Source organism: Bufo bufo, chromosome 2 (genome assembly GCF_905171765.1).
Source record: "Bufo bufo chromosome 2, aBufBuf1.1, whole genome shotgun sequence".
NCBI classification, from domain to species: domain Eukaryota; kingdom Metazoa; phylum Chordata; class Amphibia; order Anura; family Bufonidae; genus Bufo; species Bufo bufo.
Window position 1 is genome coordinate 447,188,385 of NC_053390.1, and position 25,735 is coordinate 447,214,119.

Genomic DNA, 25,735 nt, shown 5'->3' on the forward strand with positions numbered 1-25,735 from the left:
CGCGTATACAAGTAGAGTCCCCCGAACAGAGTGGAGAGGGTGTCAGCAGTAAGTTTGTGTTGACGTCAATGATTATTTTGCCCTTCCTCTGATCCGTCAGAATAATAACCCACAAAAAACGGATCCTGTCTGTGGAGCATATGCCTTCACTCGGTCAGCATTTGCTCAATAATCCATCAGTATTGCTAATGCCAAAAAAAACAGGAGTGGATCTAAAACAGAGATGACACTTGAATGGAATATTTGCATGTCTTCTGTGTTTTGTACCCACTCCTGCTTTTTGCTACCAAATCATAAGCCAAATCTGATGGGACCATACAGGCCTTACAGTTGCTACACAGACAGGATCCGTTGTGCGTCAAATTTTTCCTTTCTTTTGACAGATCTGAAGAAAGGTCAAATAAATCATGAATTCAGCCAGGCCGAAAGGCAAAGTAGTGCCCAGTCATGAAGTGGGGAGGGTGGGAACAGCATGAGAAGTCCACAGAGTGGACCTATGATATAGTGGTAAGGTGGAAGCAGCATGAGGAGACCCCAGAGTGGCCCAATGACAGAGTCTGGAGGTGGCGGCAGCATCAGGAGGCCACAGAGTGGCATGACGACAAAAGATTGTGGAGGTGGCAGCAGCATAAGGAGGCTACAGAGTGGCACGAAACAAAGTGTGGAGGTGTCAGCAGCATGAGGAGGCCAGAGTGGCACGACGACAACGAGAGATTGTGCAGGTGTCAGCAGCATGAGGAGGCCACACAGTAGCACAACGATGAGAGATTGTGGAGGTGGCAGCAGCATGAGGAGGCCACAGAGTGGCACGACGATGAGAGAATGTGGAGGTGGCAGCAGCATGAGGAGACCACAGAGTGGCCCAATGACAGAGTGTGGAGGTGGCGGCAGCAGCAGCATCAGGAGGAGGCCACAGAGTGGCACAATGACAGAGTCTGGAGTTGGCAGCAGTATGAGGAGGCTACCAAGTGGCACAATGACCGAGTCTGGAGTTGGCAGCAGTATGAGGAGGCCACCGAGTGGCACAATGACCGAGTCTTGAGTTGGCAGCAGTATGAGGAGGCCACCGAGTGGCACAATGACCGAGTCTGGAGGAGACGGCAGCATGAGGATACCACAGAGTGGCAAGGTGACAAAGCGTGGATATGGCAGCAGCAGAATCAGGATACCGCAGAGTTGCAATGTGACAAATGTGGATAGGGCAGCAGCAGCAGCCACATCGGATACCACAGAGTGGCAAGGTGATATAATGTGGAGATGGCAGCAGCAGCTGCATCAGGAGACCACAAAGTGACCCAGTGACAGAGTGGGGCGGTGGGTGGCAATCCCAGTACCCGCTGACGAAGGTGGGTGAAAGAAGGAGCACTTGGCATCGGATGTGTGGCATCAGGCAGGTTGCAGCATCAGAGTAGTAGCTGAGGCAGGTAGCCAGAAGAAACCGGTCTCTTTTGTCAAATTGTTGGTGTGGCACCATGGGTGATCTAGTCTGATGAATCAGGAATTAGTGGTTGGAAATCCTGGCTGATCCATGCCTGATTCATCTTGACAAAGGTCAGTCTCTCCACATTTTGGGTGGACAGGTGAGTTCTCCTTGGGGTAACTATGGCCCCGCCGCACTAAACACCCACTCTGATGCCACACTATTGGCCGGGCAGGACAGCTTTTCCAGGGCAAACTCTACCAGTTGCGGCCACAAATCCAGTTTGGCTGCCCAGTAGTCCAGCGGATCTTCAATGTGGGTTGGCAGGGTGCTGTGCAAGTATGCCACCACCTGCTGGTTTAGGTCCTGATTCAGGTCTACCTGATGCTGCTGGTGAGTAGTTTATTTACTATGCAGGTGAAGAAAGCTACTCATCAGCGACTGTAGATTCAGGCTGCTGCTGATGGAGCTGGTACTGCTCCTGCCACCCCAGCAGCCATGGCAGTGGAATGTGAGTGCAGAGGGCCCCCCCGGTCAGACCTGCGAGAGGAAGGATGATGGCGCAGATAGGCAGCGGCCAACTGACTACATAGGATGTCTATGTAGTAGTTTAGTTGGTCCTCCCTCTAAGTGGTTGTAAAAAAGGCCCCCATTCTGGTCCGGTAGTGAGGGTCCAACAAGGTGGAGAGCCAGAAGTCATCCCTCTGCCGAATGGTAACAATTCGGCTGTCACTACGCAAGAATGTGAGCATGCATCGGGCCATTTGTGCAAGTGATTCGGAGGGACTCCCTGCCTCCATCTCCACTGCATACTGCCACGGTGTGTCTGGGTCATCTGTCTCGTCTTCCTTATCACCCTGTAGCTCCTATGGCTGCTCCTGCTCCTCCTCTCCTGTTACTTGAGTAGAAAAACCACCCATTTCGCTACACATGGCCTATGCTCCAATGTCCTCCTCCCCCTCCTCTTACTCTTCTTACTCTTCCAGTTCAGCTCCCACAGTGAGATCTAGTCTCCAGTCCCCTTACCAGCCATTGTTACCATCATCTGTTCCAGGACAGGAAGCAGTGGAATGACGTTGTTCATCCCATAGTCCTGGCGAATGACAAATAACATGGCGCCCTCAAAAGGCCAGAGCAAATGGCAGGTGTCACGCATGAGCTGCCACTGGCTAATATCGAAGTTATACAGGGGAGTACTCCTATCCGCTTGCATCATCAAGAAATCGTTGATGGCCTTTCTCTGTTCGTATAGTTGGTCCAACATATGGGGTGTGGAATTCCAACGGGTGGAAACGTCGCATATCAGCCTATGTTGGGGGATGCCGTTCTGCCGCTGCAGCTCAAGGAGGGTGTGCTTTGCGGTGTATGAGTGGCTGAAGTGCATGCAAAGTTTCCTGCCCATTTTTAGGATATCTTGCAGATGGGTGGAAAACTTCAGGACCTGCTTGACATCCATATTGAACACGTGTGCCATGCAGGGCGCATGGCTCAGCCCTCCTTGACGCAGCGCCGACACCATGTTCTTCCCGTTGTCGGTCACCATGGTTCTGATTTTGAGTTGTCAGGGAGAAAGCCAGCATTCGATTTCTTGACGAAGGACACGGAGCAGTTCCTCCCCTGTCTGACTCTGTTCGCCCAAGGAAACAAGGTGCAGAACAGCGTGACACCACCGTGCCCTGCACATGTGGTATGCTGGAGGGGCACTGTGACTTGTCTCTGCAATTGTGGCTGAGGATATGGTGAAGGATGAGGAGGCAGAGGCGGACATTGTTGCAGGACCAACGGCGTGACAACGTGGAGGCAGAAGCGGCGTCACCTGGCCAAGTTGCTGGTGTGGCTGTGCAGGAACCACAATCAGACAGCGGGCCGGCCGTAAAGGACATGTATTGTCCCTGACCGTAGTTACAGCTCCACACGTCGGCGCTGCTGTACACTTTGGCAGACACAGACAGGCTCAAGGACTGGCCCACCTTCTGTGCAGGGCTGGTACTGCCTTTTTCGCAAAGAAATAACAGCTTGGGACTCTCCACCTCGGCTCGGCACAAGCCATCAGTTCTCTGAAAGGTGCAGAGTCCACCACTTGGAAAGGTAGGGACTGCAGCACCAGCATCTTGGACAGGAGCACATTCAGCTTCTGCACCATTGGATGCGTGCACGCATACTGCTGTCTCTTGGCAATCACTTCGGTGATCGATTGCTGAAGGAATGACTGATGAGAAGTAGGAGGAGCAGGAGCATCTGGACCAGTAGAAGATAGGAATGACAGACAGCTCCCTTTAGCTGAGGTGGTGGAGCCTTAGGCTACTTTCACACTAGCGTTCGGGGTTCCGCTTGTGAGCTCCGTTTGAAGGCTCTCACAAGCGGCCCCGAACGGATCCGTACAGCCCCAATGCATTCTGAGTGGATGCGGACCCACCCTCCCCCGTTTTTAAGTCATTGGTGGCCAGTGCGGCCGGCCCCCCCTCCCTCCCCCCCATGTTTTTAACTCATTGGTGGCCACTGTATGGCGACAATGCATATGTTGACGCAGGGTTGTAGTGCCAACATTGGCACCCTGGCCACGCTTCACATTTTGCCCACAGATTCTACATATTGCCACGTTCACCTCCTCTGGCGGCTTAACAAAAAACTGCCTAGTAGGTGATTTCCCCCCCAACAGTCTGCACTGACTGACTGCTACCACCCCTGCACCACTACTTCCTGGGCAGGTAGGCTGCTGCGAAACAGGTGGTCTGCCCCGGGCACATTTAGCTCCCAAACTCCCACTGCTGCCACCCTGCTGACTCCCGGCCACCCTATCGACTTGCTGGCTCACGGGCAAGCTGCCACCCTCTTCTTCTGATGATGATGATGAAGCCCCTTCTGCACCCGGCTCCCAAGGGCAATTGGCTTCATCATCATTGAGTATTGTCTGAATGTCACTGATGTCCTCCTCGACGGTCTCTGGGTCAGGAGCCTGGCCGCTCGCAACACCACCTCCCATGCCACTCTCCTCATCATTATTTGCCCACCTAGCGGAGGAAGCGGCCTATATCTCCTCCAGATCTTGGCTGGGCAGTAGCTGCTGACTGTCCTCTAGTAGCTCATCCTCGCTGTATAGTGAAGCTGAGCCCACAGCATACAATACTTCTGATGAAGTGGATGACCGAGTTAACCAATCAAGAACCGCTAGGTTGCTGGTCAAGACACGATGGCTAGATGACACCGGAAGCTCAGGCCTCTCGCTGCGACTCCTGCTGCCATGCCCCCTTACTGTGCTGTGACCTCTGCCTGTGCCAGAAACATTTATGCCTCTGCCACTCCTCTGTGCATGGTCTGGCACTTCTCTGTCTGACATACTTTTAGCTGAACTAAATAAATTAAAAGAAAATTAAAACACCCCAAAAAGCGACGAAAATATTTTTCTTTTTGTACTGAAACAGGCCAATAAACGCTTTTACCAGAAATAACTGCACCAGTGAAGTGCATATAAATTTTTCTTTCTGTACTGGAATAGGACACTAAACGCTTTTACCAGAAATAACTGCACCAGCAAAGTGCGTATATATTTTTCTTTTTGCACTGAAATACGCCACTAAACGCTTTCACCGCAAATAACTGCAACAGTGAACTGCGTGTATATATATTTTTTTACTACTGAAATACATCACTGAACGCTTTCACCACAAATAACTGCAACAGTGAAGTGCGTATATATTTTTCTTTTAGTACCGAAATACATCAATAAAAAAAAGCTTTCACCGCAAATAACTTCAACAGTGAACTGCATATATATATATATATATATATTTTGCACTGAATTACGTCACTAAACGCTTTCTCACGCAAATAACTTTAACAGTAAACCGCGTATATATTTCTCTTTTTCCACAGATATAAGCCACTAAAGGCTTTAACATAGCACTTGCACCCCTAGAACAAATTGCTGGAATGACAGAGCTGTATAATGGATATTTGGATCCCCAAATAATCTTTCCCTGCACTTGTAAATCGCTTTCCTATCAATGTCCGTAGCGCCTTCTGACGTCTCTCCCTACACTAAGATGCTGTGAAATGATTCCGCCCTATCCTTTCCCTGCACTTGTAAATCGCTTTTCTAGTACTGTCCCTAGCGCCTTCTGACATCTCTCCCTGCACTAAGATGCTGTGAAATAATTTTTTCAGTTTCTTTGTTCGCAATGAGGTTTTTCCTATTGCTGTCCCTAGTGCCTTCTCACGTCTGCCCCTGCACTCAGAACGCTGGAAAATGGCAGAATCTAAAATGGCTACCGCTTTTATAGGCCTGTGACATCACAGGGCTGGCTGGCTGCTGATTGGCTGCATGCATGCAAATTGAATTTTTCCTAAAGTTCGTATCGAATGCCACTTCGTCTGCTTTGATTGGCTCATCTCTAGTCATAATCATGTAAGCAAGCAGTGTATAATGTGATGGAAAATGAATCCAGCCAGTAAAGGAAGCATTATGGATAATCACAATACATTAGTAAGTGCCTTGTATTAACTTTCTCTACATAATAAATGCCTCTTGCTGAATTGACAAAACCCCTTTAAGAGTCATACTGAGCATATGATATACAGTATTTTATACACACTATATGGCCAAGGTATGTGGAGTCTGGACCACCAATTATTTTCAGTTTTCTCAGGCACAGCAATTGCAAACAGGTGCATAAAATCAAGCACAAAGCCATACAATCTGCATAGGCAAACATTGGTAGTAATATAGTCAGGGATGAGCAAATCGATTCTAACAAATCAATTTGTCCAATATCAAGAGCTCTTCACCTGCAAAGGGGCTGTCCTCACAAGTGAAGAAGCACCCACGTACCTGTTCTTTGACACCTAGCCTGGCCCTGACAATCTGGGCCCTGAGGAACACGCCAAGGCTCAAATTCTGCTTTGGTAGTAGCGACTTCTCATGCACCATAGTCGCTGCTCTCGAAGCTGGATTTTGGTGCCTTCAGTGGCGCATGGTCAATGAGACAAATTGACTCATTAGAATCGACACACTAAACCATATTATGGATCATACTGAAGAGCTCTGAGACTTTATTCGTAGCAATGTCACTGCATGCCACCTCTGCCGCAAGTCAGGTTGTGAATATCTAATCTGCTGGATGAGCTCTAGTCACTTGACAGTGCTATTAATGTGGGGTGGAAGAGTCTAGGAGAAACAGTTGCTCAGCCAAGAAGTGGTAGCATACTGGATTGCAAATGTCTACTGTAACATTTGGTGGAGGAAGGGTCTGTCTTTAAAGATCAGCAGTTTTGACCCCTAAAAATTGCTAACAAGACTATAGAGAGAGAAAGGTAGATATACCTTGTGTGATGTCATGCAAGTTGAATGGCAGAGAAATTAAAGTTTTAATCCTCCCAGCACTGTCATGGTAAGTGCCCAGGAGGTGGTCTCTTCATGCTCAGTGCCCTGGAATCTCTGCACTGTATGCTTTCTATCCCTTACCTATGTGCTCCAATTAGGAGACTGCAAGAACTGACACTCAAATCACAGGGCAGAGGCTGGGAAACAATTAGTGCAGAGAGTCCAGGGCACTGAACATGTAGGGCAGGCATCCTCAAACTGCGGCCCTCCAGCTGTTGCAAAACTACAACTCCCAGCATGCCCGAACAACCTACAGGTATCAGTCCTCAGCAGTGCATTGTGGGAGTTGTAGTTTTACAACAGCTGGAGGTCCGCAGTTTGAGGATGCCTGATTTAGGGGCGGCCTCCTGGGCACTTGCTGGCATGGTTGATTTAACTGCTGATATAATGCTCTTCAGGGTTTTGGTCTGGCAACTTATTTCTAGTAAAGGGTAATATTCCTACAGCATACACTTTATGGAAGGCCCTTTCATGTCTCAAACTGAGGACCAAGATGTGGCTTGACAAAAATAGTGTGGACTGGAGAAACTCAAGAGCCTTGCACAGAGCAATGGACTCAATTACATCACCTTTGTGCAGAATTGAAATGGCAGTAAGCCAGACCTTCTCGTTCAACCTCAGTACTTGACTAAATATTATTTTGACTGAATGGGCACATATTCCCATAGCCCACCATGACCACCACTCCATTCACTGCTATGGGACTGACAGAAATAGCTGAGCTGTCTCTTGGCTGTTGCGGGGAATGGACGGTGGGTGTGCATACGAGAATGCCCTTTGTTCACTTTGGAGGCCCCGTTCTGGAGATAGGAGTGGGACCCATCCCGCATCCTAATGATATGCATCAATGTCCCAGATGGGCCAACTCCTTTAACATGGTTTTTGGAATGGGATGTCTAACAAGCTCATATAGGTGTGATGGTCAGGTATATGTGTTTATTGAGTTAAACTTACCCACAAAGCGCACTGTCCTGCGTAGGAAGGAGTTGAAGTTGCAACCGCCTGCATTAATGCTTCCTTCTGAGCTTCCATGGCCCTTCAGTTTGGACTGTATACAATACAGGACTCCCTCTCCAACCATAATCTGATACAGAACATAAAAACTTTGAATATTAACACTAGTTTTAGACTTCACTGAATATCTTGCATTAAATTATTAAATGTATTCACTTACAGAGGCTGCAGGGGCCGCAAACGCAAGACTTAGCAACATGAGAAGAGGAATGAGCTCTTCATTGGTTTCAACATAAGGCATAGAAAGCGAACGGTCATGACACTGGAATCCACCCTGAGCTGGCCGGAATACGTCTGTCAGCTCCAAAAAATACAAAGAAACTATGGAGGAGGCCACAATGGGAAGCTAAAGAAATCAAAAAGATGTTAAATTAGAATAGTTGGGTACAGCAAGAGTCATATATCATGCATTCTGCATTGAAACAGTTGGGTCAGTCGTAGAACTATGCAGTAGAATAGTGTGACAATCCACTTCTTTAGATCTAGAAGACTCTCTTCCATTTAACTGTACTCTTTGTGGTTTTAGAGGATTGGAAAAACATAGCTTCTTTCTGAAACAGCTCCACAGTTGTCAATGGGTTTGTCTGGCATTACTCTTTCAAAGTGAATTAGTCTAAGCTGCAATACCACACACAACCTGAGAGCAGGTGTGGCCCATGGGGGCCACTTAATCCCTGATCTTGGCCATCAGCAAGGTACATAAAAACCTGATGCTCTCTGCATTAATTAATGTAGGAGCATCAGGCACTTATGCACCTGGCCAGTGGCCGCAAGAGCCCTCCAGAATTCAATGATATTGCCATCCTTAGGACAATGATACAGCTTCATACTGTGGGGCAGTCGGCAGTATTTTGTGCTGCACTGTGGTATTTAGTTGAGGCTGATACAGTATTTTGTGTTGCACTATGATATCTGGTTCTGCTAGGGCAGTATGTTGTGCTGCATTATGGCATTTGTTTTTTCTGGGGTGGTATTTTGTCTCGCACTACGGTATTGCTGGCCACACCCGCCTTCTATAAATTTGGACCTGCCCACAACACAAGGCCAATTGTAGTTTTATTTCCAGGGCCACTTTAAGTTCCAAGTCTGCCCCTGCTCAGAGCTCGCTGCATTTTATAGCAAACACTGTGTATGGTTAGGAGGAAATCTTTCAATATACCTCTGTGCAGGCTTCACTCCTGGTTTTGGCTCACAATCACCGATGGAAATCACTGACCAAATAACTGAAGTGTCAGTTAGGCCTGATGGGCAGAAAAATTCCACTGTCATGCAAAAAACACTGCAGAATATTGCAAGGAATTTCTTGCTTTGGAGAATCCTTCTAAGGTCTGTTTCACACTTACAAATACTGATGCAAAAATACTGACTGTGTGAAAGAGGCGTAAGGATACGTCCAATTATTTTGTAGGGCAGTATGCAACTTAGAGCATACCAACTAAACCACAGGTATGCATCTGTAGTCAACTACAGTTGTGTTCAAAATAATAGCAGTGTGTTTAAAAAAAGTGAATAAAGCTCAAAATCCTTCTAATAGCTTTTATTTCCATACACACAAATGCATTGGGAACACTACACGTTCTATTCCAAATCAAAACATGAAGAAAAATCTATCAAATTTGTGTTGTTCCTCAAAAAACAATTGAAGAAAAGTGAATATTAGACTGTTCAAAATAATAGCAGTGTTTGTATTCTTCTTTACAAACTCAAACATTCACTATATAAACTGAAAAATGTTTGAAGATTTTGCTTTCCTTTGAATCACTTTACTAATATTTAGTTGTATAACCACTGTTTCCGAGAACTACTCTACTCTGTGTTGCATGGAGTCAACTAACTTCTGGCCCCTGTGAACAGGTATTCCAGCCCAGGATGATTGGACTACATTCCACAGTTCTTCTCTATTTCTTGGTTTTACCGCAGAAACTGCATTTTTGATGTCACCCCACAAGTTTTCTATTGGATTAAGATCCGGGGATTGGGCTGGCCACTCCATAACGTCAATCTTGTTGGTCTGGAACCAAGATGTTGCACGTTTACTGGTGTGTTTGGGGTCGTTGTCTTGTTGGAACACCCATTTCAAGGGCATTCTCTCTTCAGCATAAGGCAGCATGACCTCTTCAAGTATTCTGATGTATTTAAACTGATCCATGATCCCTGGTATGCGATAAATAGGCCCAACACCATAGTATGAGAAACATCCCCATATCATGATGCTTGCACCACCATGCTTCACTGTCTTCACAATGTACTGTGGCTTGAATTCAGTGTTTGGGGGTCGTTTGACAAACTGTTTCCGGCCACTAGACCCAAAAAAAACAATCTTACTTTCATCAGTCCACAAAATGTTTCGCCATTTCTCTTTAGGCCAGTCAATGCACTCTTTTGCAAACTGTAACCTCTTCAGCACGTCATTTTTTCAACAGTGGGACTTTGCGGGGGGGCTTCTTGCAGATAGCTTTGCTTCACATAGGCCTCTTCTAATTGTAACAGTACTCACAGGTAACTTTAGACCTTCTTTGATCTTCCTGGAGCTGATTGTTGGCTGAGTCCCTGCAATTTTCGCTATTCTTCTATCCATTCGAATGGTATTTTTTTGCTTTCTTCCACGTCTTTCAGGTTTTGGCTGCCATTTTAAAGCATTTGCGATCATTTTAGCTGAGCAGCCTATCATTTTCTGCACTTCTTTATATGTTTTCCCCTCTCCAATCAACTTTTTAATCAAGGTACGCTGTTCTTCTGAACAATGTCTGGAACGACCCATTTTCCTCAGAATTTCAGAGAGAAATGCACTGTAACTAGCATGTACAACATTTGCTGCCTTCCTTAAATAAGGGCAATAATTGCCACCTGTTTTTCAAAGAGTGAATGACCTCACTAATTGAACTCCACACTGCTATTATTTTGAACATGCCCCTTTCAATTAGTGATTCAATTACACAGAATCAGCAGCATGCATGTCATGACTGTTGGGTCTGTTGGATTTCTATTACTCTACTACACCTGCTAGTAAATTATTTGCCATGTAGAAATATCATTTCTACCAAAAACAGTGATTGATCAGATTAGTGATGTCTGACTGCTATTATTTTGAACACAACTGTATGTATAAATACAGGTATACACACACATACACACCAATTTATGTCAGTTGATGCATAGTTTACTTTCTGATGCTGAAGTTCTGGGATCACAAACCTCTTATTTGGGAAATAAAATAAAGGAATAGTCTCTTGCCCACTCGGAATTATTTGATGCATAAAATTTTAACAATGAAATTAAGTGGCTTAAGGATAAAGTCACGGACCTAGAGGATAGGTCATATTGCAAAATTCAGGTGAATCTCTGAATACACGTTGCCACCAGAACTTCTGAACTGCACAACTACCTGCAGCTTCTATTGAAAGCAATTCTGCCCATGTACAACCACACTGATTTCACAATCTACGGTACTCCTGGAAATGCACAAAGAAACTTTTGGCCAGAATTTACTTTTACCATGTCAAAGAGCATCTCATACAGAAAGTCAGAAAAAAGAACACTCTTTAAGCAAAATATAGATCTTTCCTGATCTCTCCGCTCTAATTTTGCAAGGCCGCAGGTCCCTGATGCAAATTACCAAAGTTCTTAGAGATTGTGAATTAAAATATACTATGCATTCGGCAAGTCTTCAGAGTCAGACCCTTTAAATTTTTTTACATTTTGCTATGTTGCGGCCTTGTGCTAAAATAAAAATAAAGAATTCAAGTTTCCCCATTATTCTGCACTCGATAACCCATAGTGATCAAGTGAGAACAGAATGTTAGCAATCTTTGCTAATTTATTAAAAAGGAAAAACTAAAATCTTGCATTGACATAAGTATCCAGACCCTATACTCAGTACTTGGTTGAAGCATCTTTGGCAGTGATTACAGCCTCCAGTCTTCTTTGGTATGATGTCACAAGGTTTGCACATCTGGATTTGGGGATTTTCTGACATTTTTCTCTGCAGATCTTCTCAAGCTGTGTCAGGTTGGATGGGCACCCTCATTGGACAGTCATTTTTAGGACTCTCGATTGAGTTCAAGTTAGGCCTGAGCCACTCAAGGACAGTCACAGAGTTTTCTTAAAAACCACTCCTGTGTTGTCTTGGCTGTGTGCTGAATGTCATTGTCCTGTTGGAAGGTAAACCCAGTCTAAGGTCCAGAGCACTCTGGATCAGGTTTTCACTATGAATTTCTCTGTACTTTGCTCCACTCAACTTTCTCTCAAGCCTGACTAGTCTCCCTGTCCCAGCCTTTGGAAAAAAAAACTACAGCATAATGCTGCCACCACCATGCTTCATTGTAGGGATGGTATTGGGCAGGTGATGAGCAGTGCCTGGTTTCTCTAGATGTGATGCTTAGAACTGAGGACAAAAAATTCAATCTTGGTTTCACCAGACCAGAAAATCTTGTTTCTCAGTCTGAGGGTCCTTGAGGTGTTTTTTTTTTTGTTTTGTTTTTTTGCAAACTCCATATGGGCTTTTATGTGTATTTTACTGAGAAGAGGCTTCCTTCTGGCCACTCTGCCATAAAGCCAAGATTGGTGGAGTGCTGCAGTGATGGTTAACCTTCTGGAAGTTTCTCCCACCTACACATAGCATCTTTGGAGTTCATCCAGAGTGACCACTGGGTTCTTGGTCAGCTCTCTTACCATGGCCTTTCTCCTTGATTACTAAGTTTGGTGGGGTAGACAGTTTTTTGCTTTAGCCCAAGGTAGCAACATAACAAAATGTGAAAAAAGTGAAAGGGTCTGAAGACTTTCTGAATGCATTGTAAATGGTGCTTCCCCACAAAGCTCATCATAAGCAAAAATTGCACCACTAACATCATTTCTAAATTAGAAGATAAAGAAAAACTACTGAAGAAATGCTGAGCACCTCCCTGAAAACTTAGCAACCTCCTAACCCTGATCAGGATGCAGAGCAAATGTAGGGTAGTCAGGAAAAAAGGAAATACATTTTTAAATAGGGTATAACCAGGTAGATTTTTGTTAACCTATTTTGCTCACATTGTTAGGAGTAATTCATGACTGGGCTTACTGCCTCCTGATTGCAGTGCTACCTATTCACCTAGGAGCAGACTGATTTTTTTTTCTCTCTGTTTAAGTTCTCTTGTTTTTATCTTCCAAGATTACCCTTTACCCAGTGGACATGACAATCCCCTAAAAGGGTACTCCGGGAATTATCATCTATTGTAGAGCAGCGCAGTATGTAGTGAGATGCTGCCCGTCTTCCCCGTCCCCACAATCATGCACTGCAAGTGGAGGAGCCAGTCCTGCTTACATTCTAGGACAGGTTGCTTGTGACCATTTTAAATAAATCCAGGAGAACCCCTTTAAGCTGTGCCTTGCATAAGGTTATTAAATTATGATTGTTATGAACTGTATTGTGTATTATTCATCCTGTTTATAGGACATCTGTACATGTCTGATTTTAAACTCTTGTCACAATATAACAATCAACATTTCCTCAATCAAGGCTCAATTGCCCACAAAAAATACATTTAGAATAATGTTTTTAGGCTTAAAAAGCTAATACATATAGCTGGTTTCTTTATAATCATATAGTGCTCTTGTGAATAAACCAGTAATAGGTTTTAGGTTTCTAAGCAAACCCCCCACCCCACTATTCTTAATATATAAACCCCTTAGTGACCACCCATACTCCTATTTACGGCGGTCAATAAAGAGCCTTAGGTTGGGCCGCCGCTTTTTTACGGCGGCCCAGTCTAAGTGCTGCACGGGTCTCACGTGCAGTGGGGAGCAGGGGCCCGGCTCTCACATAAGAGCCGTAGCCCTGCTCTAACAGCCCAGACCGGCAGAAGTGCCCATCGGGGCTGTTTTAACACTTTACATGCCGCGGGCAATGGCGCCCGCCGCATGTAAAGTGCTGACAGAGGGAGCGGACTCCCTCTGTCTCCCATCAGCACCCCGAAAATGCAATCGCGGGGTGCCGATGTGTGTGAAGGCTGACTGGGGTCTCACGTAGGCCCCAGACCCGCCTTGATTAGTTTCCAGCAGGCTGCGCCTCTTCGGCACAGCCTGCTGGTCAATGTCAGAATAGCACTGACATTAAAATGCAATGCACTATTGGGATAGTGCATTTCATTTTAAAATCAATCAAAAAGCTGTCTGTTATAGTCCCCTTGTGTGACTATTAAGTGGTAAGAAAAAGTAAAAAAAAAACACATTTATTCAATTTAAAAAATCTCATTAAAAATTACGCTTTTTTTCCATAAAAAATACACTTTTCAATGAAAAAATTTGAAAAAATAAAATCTCCCCCATATGTTTGGTATTGCCGCATCTAATGGCTAATCTCTTAATTTTACACTAGTATGAGGGTTAGTAATACCGCATAGTGCACCTGTTTTTGTTATATTATTTGTACTGGACTACATAAATATCACGTAAATTATCCCCTACGGTAAAAAAAAAAAGACAGAATTGCTAATTTATTCTTAGTTGCCACCGAAAAAACTTAATAACAAGCGATAAAAAAATCGTCATTTGTTCGAAAATGAAACCAATGAAAAATACAAGTTTTCCCACAAAAATCAAGCCCTCACACAACTCCATAGAAAGAAAAATAAAAAAGTTATGGGTCTTGGGAAGCGGCAATGCAAAAAAAAAAAATTCTTTAAAAAAAAAAGGGGTTTTATTGCAAAAAAGTAGTAAAATGTAAAAAAAATATATGTATTTGGTATCACTGTAATTGTACTGACCCAGAGAATAAAGATATTATGTTATTTATACCGAAAAAAGAACGCTGTCAAATTTATAATGTAAAACCGCAGTGGCAGTATTGCTGTTTTTCCCATCTCCCTTCCAGAAAGAGTTAATAAAAGTTAATCAGAAAGTTTTGTGTACCCCAAAATGACACCATTAAAAACTACAACTTGTCCCACAAAAAACAAGCCCTCATAAAGTTACATAGACGGAAAAATTAAAAAGTTATAGCTCTTGGAATGCGACAATGAAAAAAGGAAGAAAAACGCTTGGTCAGTAAGGCCCAGAACAGGCTGGTCACTAAGGGGTTAAGGACTTTTATTGTGATATGAATATATATTATTTATTATAGTTTAGCCTTTTGTTACATGTTAAGGCCTCTTGCACACGAACGTTGTGCATCCGTTCCGTGCATTCCGCGGCCGGGACGGATCGAGACCCATTCAACTTGAATGGGTCCATGATCCGTCCGCAACGCAAAAAAAATCGAACAAGTTCTATTTTTTTGCGGTGCGGAGGCACGGACAGAAACACCACGGAAGCACTCCGTAGTGCTTCCGTGGGGTTCCGATCCGTGCTTCCATTCCGCATCTTCGTGATTGCGGACCCATTCAGGTGAATGGGTCCGCATCCGTGATGTGGAGTGCACACGAGCTGGTGCCCGTGTATTGCGGACCCTCCATATGCGGGCCGCAATATGGCCACGGGCACACAACGGCCTAAATGAGAGAGAAAAAAATAACAGAAAAAAAACTTGATGTAAGTCTCCCTCTCTGGTGCTCAAACTTTCCATTTGCATAATAATAAAAACTCTGCTATCTCTGCAGCTGTTTAGCATACAGACAAAAAAGGTATTGTTTGAATCAGCATGATGAACCCTACCAGGCAGTATGTCTGGTTTAATAGGGTTGATCCTGGTGACAGAACCTCTATAAACCTTTCATGGATATGTTGTAGATGGTGGTTTTGCCCAAGGATTCTTTCTCCTCTTTTTTTCAGAGCCTTAAAGGGACACTGACAGGCCCAATAAGCATAATTAGCTATATATATGCATGCACAGGTCTTCCAATGTGCATTAAAAACATATAAGTATAACCCCTGTCCACCTTATAAATACAGCAAACTGATGTTTTATAACCTGAAGTAATCGCTTTCCTTTCGGCCCAAGGGGCGGCGTTTCAGCTTCACCTCTGCCCAGCCAGCCGCCCCCCAATCGCCGTTTTGAAGCGCCGCCCAGATCATCAATATTCACTTCGCTGGGCGGCCTCTGCTGTCCCCGATGTTCCGAGATCCGGCGCATGCCCAATAGAAAGCTATGGGCATCGGACTCACTTTCAGCTTCTGCGAATGCGCCCGGCACCCATAGCTTTCTATTGGGCATGCGCCGGATCTCGGAACGTCGGGGACAGCAGAAGCCGCCCAGCGAAGTGAATATTGATGAGCTGGGTGGCGCTTCAAAACGGCAGTTGGGGGCGGCTGGCTGGGCAGAAGTCAAGCTGAAACGCCGCCCCTTGGGCAGAAAGAAAAGCGATTACTTCAGGTTATAAAACTTGAGTTTGCTGTATTTATAAGGTGGACAGGGGTTATACTTATATGTTTTTAATGCACATTGGAAGACCTGTGCATGCATATATATAGCTAATTATGCTTATTGGGCCTGTCAGTGTCCCTTTAAAGTGTAACTGCTGTTGTTATTTTTTGTTCACTGTGTAGGGCAAGTGATAATGAACATTTTTCCATTTTATTTATTGACTTTTATTGAAGTTTTAGCTAATACGTCTTCACAGCGCAGTGAAGACATTCCTCATTCACTGCGCTACCCTGACTTTCTCCTTCATATATGGCCAAAGGTGGCCATAAATAATATATAACCGTGTTTGACATCAGTACACTGTCAGCAGTGAGTGCTGACAGTGTCCGAGTGGTCTGTATGCCCAGTGTGCTAACTAATGAGCCGTCAGGAGATGCAGGACAGCCGGGCAGTATATAGACAGGGCGGTATATAATTATATATAGGGGAGATTTATCAAACTTGGTGTAAAGAAAAACTCTCTTAGTTGCGCACAGCAACCAGATTCCACCTTTCACCTTTGGAAACTGAAAGGTGGAATCTGTTTGATTGCTATTGGTTTTCCTTCACACCAGTTTTGATCAATTTCCCCCATAGTATTTATGGCCACATGTGAGGGAGGGAGTGAGGGCTGTGCTAAACAGTGAAGACAGGCAACTCATTATCAAAATTCAAATTCAGGGTCAGTTTTTTCATTAAAAAATGGGAAATCATTAAATAAAATATATTGAAAAATGTTCACTATCACTATCCCCACAGATTAACAAAAAAAAGGTAGACTCTTTAAATAATCTTGTCAAAACAGATCTGTTGCCTTTGTCCGATTTAGCTCTATCTTTTTTTCAAACTCATCAAGGTATGCAAGAACTGTACATTCACATGTTATTTTAGCAACTAGAAGTGCAATAGCCAAAAGTTTGAAAAACCCTGAAACACCCTCTCCCCTACATACCCATCAGTATTATTTCTTGAACCTTTTATCTGTATTTGGGATCAGAGTAAATTGTTATATAAAATTCATTTTTATAGTTAGACTTGTATTCTATTATACTTGCAGCATGCCCAGGAGAGAAGAGGATAGGAATGGTAGTAGCAAGAATGGTGGTTGTAGTTGTTACTCACTCTAAAGCTGGTTTCACACGGGCGTTGCGGGAAAAGGTGCGGGTGCGTTGCGGGAACATGCACGATTTTTCCACGCGAGTACAAAACATTGTAATGCGTTTTGCACGCGCGTGAGAAAAATCGGCATGTTTGGTACCCAAACCCGAACTTCTTCACAGAAGTTCAGGTTTGGGTTAGGTGTTCTGTAGATTGTATTATTTTCACTTATAACATGGTTATAAGGGAAAATAATAGCATTCTGAATACAGAATGCATAGTACAATAGCGCTGGAGGGGTTAAAAAAATAATAATAATTTAACTCACCTTAATCCACTTGATCGCGCAGCCGGCATCTCTTCTGTCTTGTTCTTTGCTGTGCACAGGAATAGGACCTTTGATGACGTCACTGTGCTCATCACATGGTCCAATCACATGGTTCATCACCATTACAGAAGAAGACAGAGATCCGCAACTACGCGATCAAGTGGACTCGGTGAGTTAATTTATTTTTATTTTTAACCCCTCCATCACTATTTTACTTTGCATTCTGTATTCAGAATGCTATTATTTTTCCTTATAACCATGTTATAAGGGAAAATAATACAGATCGGGTCCCCAGCCCGATCGTCACCTAGCAACCATGCATGAAAATCGCACCGCATCCGCACTTGCTTGCGGATGCTTGCGATTTTCACGCGGCCCCATTCACTTCTATGGGGCCTGTGTTTCGTGAAAAACGCAGAATATAGAGCTTGCTGCGATTTTCCCGCAACGCACAAGTGATGCGTGAACATCACAGCTAATGTGCACAGCCCCATAGAAATGAATGGGTCGGGATTCAGTGCGGGTGCAATGCGTTCACTGGTGCACTAATTATTGTTGTGACATCACAGCACTATGTCTGTAGCATGTATGTATGGACAGCAGAACCTATCACACTACCTAACACCCTGCACTGGAACAGCTACACTATATCAGGATATAACCTACACTGATATCTGTATTATATATATAAGCTATCTATCTATTATCTATCTATCTATCTATCTATCTATCTATCTATCTATCTATCTATCTATCTATCTAATGTAGTGTGGAAAGCACAGAGCACAACACACTGCTGTCTCTCTCAGAACTGTAGAAAATGGCTGCTGGGGAGGTTGTTATATAGTAAGGGGTAGGCAACTTTGCTATTGGTTGCTAGGGATGTTGCTAAGCTCAAACAAAGACATTGCAGCCTTCTCATTGGCCCACAAGCAAGAAGGGAGGGATCATGGGTTCAGATGAAAAGAAATCTAGAATATTCAAAAAAACTAATGTATATCACTATATTCAAAATATTCTCGAAGTGCCGATATACGCGATTAATATTCGCAATTCGAATATTCACGCACAACACTACTAATTACTAACAATTTTTTTTATCACATTATAAACTGCTCATTTCCATGGTTATGACCACCCTGCAATCCAGCAGCGGTGGCAGTGCTTGCACACCATAGGAAAAAGCACCAGCCTCTCTGGTGGCTGGGATCCAGGGAGTGCGCATAGTACAGCATTTTTTCTTTTATGTGCAAGCACAACCACCACTGATAGATTGCAGGGTGGTCATCACCATGGAAACGAGCAGTGTATAATGTGATGGAAAAATGGAGGCAATATGGATAATAAAAGTTCCTTGTATTAACTTTCTCTACATGATAAATGCCATTTTCTGACACCCCCTTCAAGGTTACTACAGGTTTCCACAGCAGGATGTAGTATGGTGGGCAAATGTGGATCCTGCCTTTTAGGTTTGTCCAGAGTCAGAAGCCTCTGTCTTCTGGACAGTGTCTATAAAGTCCTTTTCGACAGCTTATCTCCATAGGGCAGGGATGGCCAACCTGAGCCTCTCCAGCTGTTGCAAAACTACAACTCCCAGCACGCCTAGACTGCTTACAACTATCAGCCTACAGCTGGGCAGGGTGGGAGTTGTCGTATTACAACAGCTGAAGAGCCGCAGGTTGGCCATCCTTGCCATAGGGCTTCTACTCGTGCCTCCTTTCAACACTGGAATGCCTTTAAAATATATATATATAAATTAGCTGGTGTTTATTGTGGAGCTGTGTTTAGCTGCATGTGCATTTATCAATGTCTAGGCACCCACTTACTCTACACTGACTTGTATGTCTACATTTCTCCCTATGGGGAGAGGTCCACAGCCCAACCTAGTGGCTGGTAATTGTGGCCTATTAACTGTTATCTACACAGTTATACTATGAATCACATTTTCAATCTTTTTGTAGTGTTCATATAAAAATTGAAAGTAAAAAACTGCCGCAGCTGTTTTCTCTTTTTGTGTTTTATAACCCTTTCACATCCTACCCTCTTTCGAAGTCCACTCAGTCCACATCTTCTCTCCCTGCAACCTTCAAATAGCCGTCATCTACCGTCCACCAGGCCCTGTTTCTACCTTTCTCGACTATTACAATACCTGGCTTCTTCACTTCCTCTCTGCTGACATGCCCTCCATCATCATGGGGGATTTCAAAATCCCTATTGACACACAAAACTCAAACGCCTTCAAACTCCTATCTCTTACTGCCTCCTTCGGACTCACACAATGGTCCTCCACAGCCACCCACCCAGACAAACACATGCTAGACCTGGTCTTTACCCGCCTCTGCTCCCTATCTAATCTCTCAAACTCTCCACTCCCCCTCTCAGACCACAATCTTCTTACATTTTCACCCACTCTCTCCTCCACTGCTCCTCCAGTCCATAAACTAACACACCCTTGTAGAAATCTCAAACACCTCTCCATTCACACTCTCTCTTAGACTCTCTCTCACCACTATCCACCATATCTTCCCTTCATGACACTGACACAGCCGCTGCTTTCTACAACACCACAATTACTTCAGCCCTTGACTCAGTGGTCCCTCTCATACACATCAGAACCCGGCAAATCAGTTGACAACCCTGGAACACTAATCAGACAAAAAATAACGGAGACAAGCTTCCAGAGTTGCAGAACGGCGCTGAAAGAAAACCCACTCCAAGGACGACTTTATCTCATACAAAGTTCTCACATTCAAGTCTGCACTCGCCTCTTTTAAACAGGACTACTTCACTACTTTCATATCATGTTTCTCCTGAAACCCCAAACAACTGTTTAATACTTTTAACTCTCTACTCTGTCCCCTGTGCCCCCTCCCACACCCCTAATCTCAGCTGAAGACTTTGCCTCATATTTCAGAGATGAAATCGATAAAATCTGTGAAAGCATTAAACACCCCCCATTACACCCCTACACAGCCACCCAAAGCTCTTCCTACATAACCCAGTTTACCACGATCACATAAGAAAAGCTTTCCAACTTAGTCTCCAAGTCATACCTCACCACCCTTGACCCAATCCTATCCCACTACATCCCTAACCTCACCACTATAATTATACCTGCCCTAACCCACCTCTTCAACCTATCGCTAACCACTGGCATCTTCCCTTCCTCTTTTAAACATGCAACCATCACACCCATACTCAAGAAGCCTTCCCTGGACTCATCCTCTTTATCCAGCTATCGTCCCATTTTACTGCTCCCATTTGCATCCAAACTCATAGAACAATATGTCCATCTCAAATTGTCCTCTCACCTCTCATCCCACTCACTTTTTGATCAGATGCAATCCTGCTTCAGACCAAATCACTGCACTGAAACTGCCCTAACCAAAGTCGCCAACGATCTGCTAGCTGCCAAAGCCAAATGTCACTACTCTGTGTTCCTCCTTCTTAACCTTTCCTCTGCCTTTGACACTGTTGACCACTCTCTCCTCCTACAAATCCTCTCTTCCCTTGGTGTCAAAGACCTCTCCTGGATCTCCTCATACCTCGCCAACAGAACCTTCATCATTTCCCATTCATACACTACCTCCTCATCATGCCCCCTCTCTGTTGGGTCTCCTGCTTTTCTCCACTTATACATTCGGCGTGGGACAGCTCATAGAGTCCCATGGCTTCCAATACCACCTCTATGCTGACAACACTCAAATCTACCTCTCCAGCCCAGATGTTGCTTCCCTCCTAACTAGAATCCTAACGTGTCTGTCAGCAATATCTTCATTCTTCTCCACCTGCTCCTAAAACTCAACATGGAGAAATCTGAATTCATTGTCTTTCCCCCATGTCACTCAGCCCCCCAACTTGACCTGTCCATCACAGTTAATAGCACAACACTTTCTCCAGTCTCGCAGGCCCGCTGCCTGGGGATAACATTGGATTCTGCCTTGTCCTTTAAGCCACACATCCAAACCCTCACCTCCACCTGCCGTTTCCAACTTAAGACCATCTCTTGTATTCATGCCTTCCTCACCCCTGAGTCAACTAAAATACTAGTGCATGCTCTCGTCATCTCCCGCCTGGACTACTGCAACATCCTCCTGTGTGGTCTCCTATCCGGCACTCTCGCTCCCCTCCAATCTATTCTCAACTCTGCTGCCACCTCTCCCCTCGTTTCTCCTCTGCCTCCTCCCTCTGCCAATCTCTTCACTGGCTCCCCATTGCTCAGCGAATTCAGTTTAAAATATTTACAACTACATATAAGGCCATCCACAACCTGTCCCCTCTTTACATCTCTGACCTGCTTTCTCGATACATTCCCACACATAATCTCAAATCCTCACAGGAACTCCTCCTCAGTGCTCCTCTCATCTGTTCCTCACACAATCGACTACAAGATTTCTCATGTGCCTCTCCCTATTCTGGAACTCACTACTTCAACACATCAGGCTCTCCCCCAACATTCAAAGCTTCAAGATTAACCTGAAAACCTACCTTTTCAGGAAAGCCTACCATCTGCAATGAGCATGCTGCTACCACACAGCCACAAGAGCAGCCTATACCCTCACCTACTGTGTTCTCCCCTTCCTTTATAGATTGTAAGCTCTTGCGGGGAGGGTCCTCTACCCCTCTGTACCAGTCTGTTAATAGTTTCTTGTTTACTGTGTTTTTAATTTCTGTGTAACCCCAGCTGGATGTACAGCATCATGGAATTAATGGCATTTTAAAATAAATAATAATAATAATGATAATTAATAGACACTGTTACCCTTACTATAGTATTTGATGGTTCAATTTATTTATTGGAAACACACCCTTCACCATTCTACTTCTCTTTCCCTTCCTTTAACTTTTCCTCCTTTATACTCCTGGCAGCTCTCTAGTAGGCATGTTCAATGCTGGGCATAAAACTTTTCCCTAGGCTTTAATTGATTCTATATGCAATTGTGCTGTTGCTTGTTTCCATTCCTCCCATGTAACTAAAGCCCATAAAAGTTCAATAAACCAATATAATACTATTTTCAGTAGCTGCTAGTTTACATTGTTCATTACTAGTTTTCTTGTGTTCCAATCCTCATAGTATCTTTAAAGATACATGTTCACATTATTTATAACAAATAGGGACCTAATTGAGTGTATATGAAACACCTTGATTTGTATGCTCAACTCAGTTGTACATGGATCTTTGTTGCATTTGTTTATTTATATCTGAGAATAGAAATGTATTGTTCAAAATGAAAACAGTGTATTTTCTTGCAGCAACCACTTGGGGGAGCTCATTGCTAAGAGATTTTTACAACTTCCTTTGTAGTCAATAGTAACTGTATAAATTCTTATACACTGAGCTCCCCTAGAGGTGCTTCGTCCAGACAGTTTTAAAATACTGTGCATTGTGTGAGTAAAGCAGCAGACATAGAGCTGTATGGGGACATACTGTATGATAGTTGAAAATGCATTGAGAAATATAGTGTTCACAAGGAGCACCATATTTATGAAGCACCAGTTCCACATTCACTAAGTAAAAGATAAAGTGGGTGAGGGAGAGGCCAGCTTTTTTTTAATTACATTTTTTAATTGAAATTTCTCCCAACAGAATTCTGGGGGATCACGCTTTACATTCCACATTTTCTGGGAGTACTTGACGCAGACACACTGGAAAAGTTGGTGGGGAGAGGGGTCCATACTGGTTTTTGCTATGAGGCCCTCTAAGACCTGTGCACAACCCTGTATGGGTGTTCCTAAAACTCTTACAGCATGCCCCTGATTGTTTGCAGATTATTGTATTTTTCCTTAACAATTTACTATTTTATTTTAATTGTCATTCATACACCTTCGGTAGTTGTCAGATGAATGCTTGTTCAGCCGACACCTATCTCTGATGACTCTTTCATACACATACATGACCGGTTTGGCAGAGCATGTATGTGCTTTCAATAGAGAGAGAAGAGAAAGTTGCTACCAGACAGATAGTTCTGATGGTGGCCTATTTCCCGGGAGAACAAAAGGATCCAGAAAAAAAAATTCAACTCGCCTGATCCTTCTCTTCTTCTGACATCATCAGTCGGGGAGATACGAGAGCTTTCTATACTGCTTTCTAGATTGCTGCTGAAAATGTCCAATTTAGACCAACACTAGAGTAATGTGTATGGTGTCTTTTACTATCTGGTTATACTGTATAAACCCCTGAATGAACCATGTCATCAGCAAGTGTATGGATTAGAAAATGTTTTATATGCGTCATACCTGAGGTGCACATCTGCCTGATTATTCACCATGAAAATAGAGAGGAAAAAAAGCTGCATTATGTACAAACATAGGGCCAGATTTATCATTACTCTGACAGCTCACTCCACTTTCACATATGGCTAAAGTCAGTTTTAGCCAAGTCGGATTTATGATCGGCCCTTTAAGACTGTAATAAATGTGGTTTGACGGTAGCAGTTTATCCGTCAGTAAGCAGCTTTACAAAAGTCGCACATCTTTATGAAAAAGTCGCACGTTTTTACGAAAAAGTCACATGTTCTATTAAGAAGTCTCATAAGATAAGCATGGTCCTCACTGGAGTGAAATTGCGCATTTTTTTGCGACTTTTTTAATAGTCCCAATAGTAAATCTGTCTAGAGATTCATTTACATAAGAAAACACGCCAACTTTCAGAAAACTGGCGAGCATAGTGCAGAGCAGAAAAAAGTCTCAAATTTGTGCGCAGTTTTAGCATTTGCGCATTTTTTTGCGACTTTTTCACTCCATTATTCTGACTTGAGCTAATGATAAATCTGGCCCATAATGTCGATTTTCTATTAAAGGTCTATTCCTAAATCTTGTCTGTGCCAATTTTGTATAGATGAGCTCACGGTATGATTTGGCAAACAGGCAACTAACCTACTTTGCTTTCTAATAGTGAAGTTCTCTACATGAAGATGCAACTATTTTATGATTTACCACATTGATCACAGTCTGACAGAGGAGGCCACTCACTACTATGGGAAATCCATGCCCATGCTGCAGAAACAAATCCATTTAAATGTGCAGAGCTAATTTGCAAAAATGTCTGCAATAAATCTGTCACATTTGGACCATTTAATCACGATGGCCACGATTATCGATCACTGCACACAGCATTGGCCATCTGCATGCAGCAAGTGTCACTTGAACACAGTGTCAAATGGTTGGTGAATACATGAGACTCTAGGTTTATAGCTCTGGGCAATATTTGTTAGTATTACCCTTTGCATTACTGATGCATAATTGTGTAGGAACATGCAATAAATATTTACATTGTGATATACAAATACAACATTGTTTTTCTAAGAGCATGTTCACATTGTGAGGTCAAAACACAGTTTATTGTTGGATTTCAATTACTGCAAAATTAGGGCAAAACAATGGGGCAGATTTACTAATCCTAAAGATGGCATGAGCTTAGCCAGGCTGTCTAGACCTGCACCAGATTTATTACAGGAGCTCAGGCTGGTGTGATAGATGGGGTGCAGGGATAGACACTTTTCTCTGACTCTATATCAAGTATTGGATGGCATAGTCTGAAGCAGAATTTTACACCAGAATTTTGGCTCAATTTTAGTGTCTAATATTGTATATTAGGTCACACTCCTTGTCACAAAGCCACACATACTTTCCCATAAGCCACATTCCTTGTTTGTAATTTCTCAAACCTTAGCTGCCCTAAATTGCGCCACATTTTGGCACAATTTACAACCAGAATCAAGGCAAATATATTGTATTTCTGTGATTTGGCAATAAACAGCATATTTGACTGCACTATGTGAATATGCTGAAACATTGAAAGATTTGGTTGAGTTTACTCACCTCCACAAAATAGAAGCAAGGCAACAGAGTCATACTGTTTTTCGGAGGTGGAACTTTGCTCTTCTCCTTAGGGGATATCATGGCACCCAATGGGGTGACTGGTAGGATGAAAGGGCCCTTAGGACACCTGTGGGCAAAAAATGCAAGTATGATTTTTCATTTGTTTATCCTGTTTAGTTTTTTACTATATAAAGAACAGCAGTGCCATTAAGTCTATACTTTTCAATGTTCTGTACACGAGGCTGTAAGGACAAAACAGTAGTAAGAAGTAGTGGGGGACCAATGGCTAGGGTCACTCACTGAAACAGATGACAACTGTTTGGGCTGTGTGATATATTCACAGGTGCACCTAGCCTT

The 25,735-nt window shown here is 43.6% G+C and overlaps 1 protein-coding gene across 2 annotated transcripts in view; it reads right to left on the bottom strand.

The window, feature by feature from the left end:
• Positions 1 to 25,484, bottom strand: part of PLPPR3 (phospholipid phosphatase related 3) — a 51,487-nt gene extending 26,003 nt beyond the window's left edge. For both annotated transcript variants that reach the window (XM_040420406.1, XM_040420405.1), the window contains exons 1-3: positions 25,379 to 25,484; positions 7,975 to 8,160; positions 7,755 to 7,884 (exon numbers count right to left, since the gene is read on the bottom strand). In XM_040420406.1, the coding sequence (XP_040276340.1) occupies positions 7,755 to 7,884; positions 7,975 to 8,160; positions 25,379 to 25,459 (397 nt within the window). In that variant the 5' untranslated portion in view covers positions 25,460 to 25,484. The remainder of the gene's footprint in view (positions 1 to 7,754; positions 7,885 to 7,974; positions 8,161 to 25,378) is intronic.
• Positions 25,485 to 25,735: the final 251 nt, after the last annotated feature.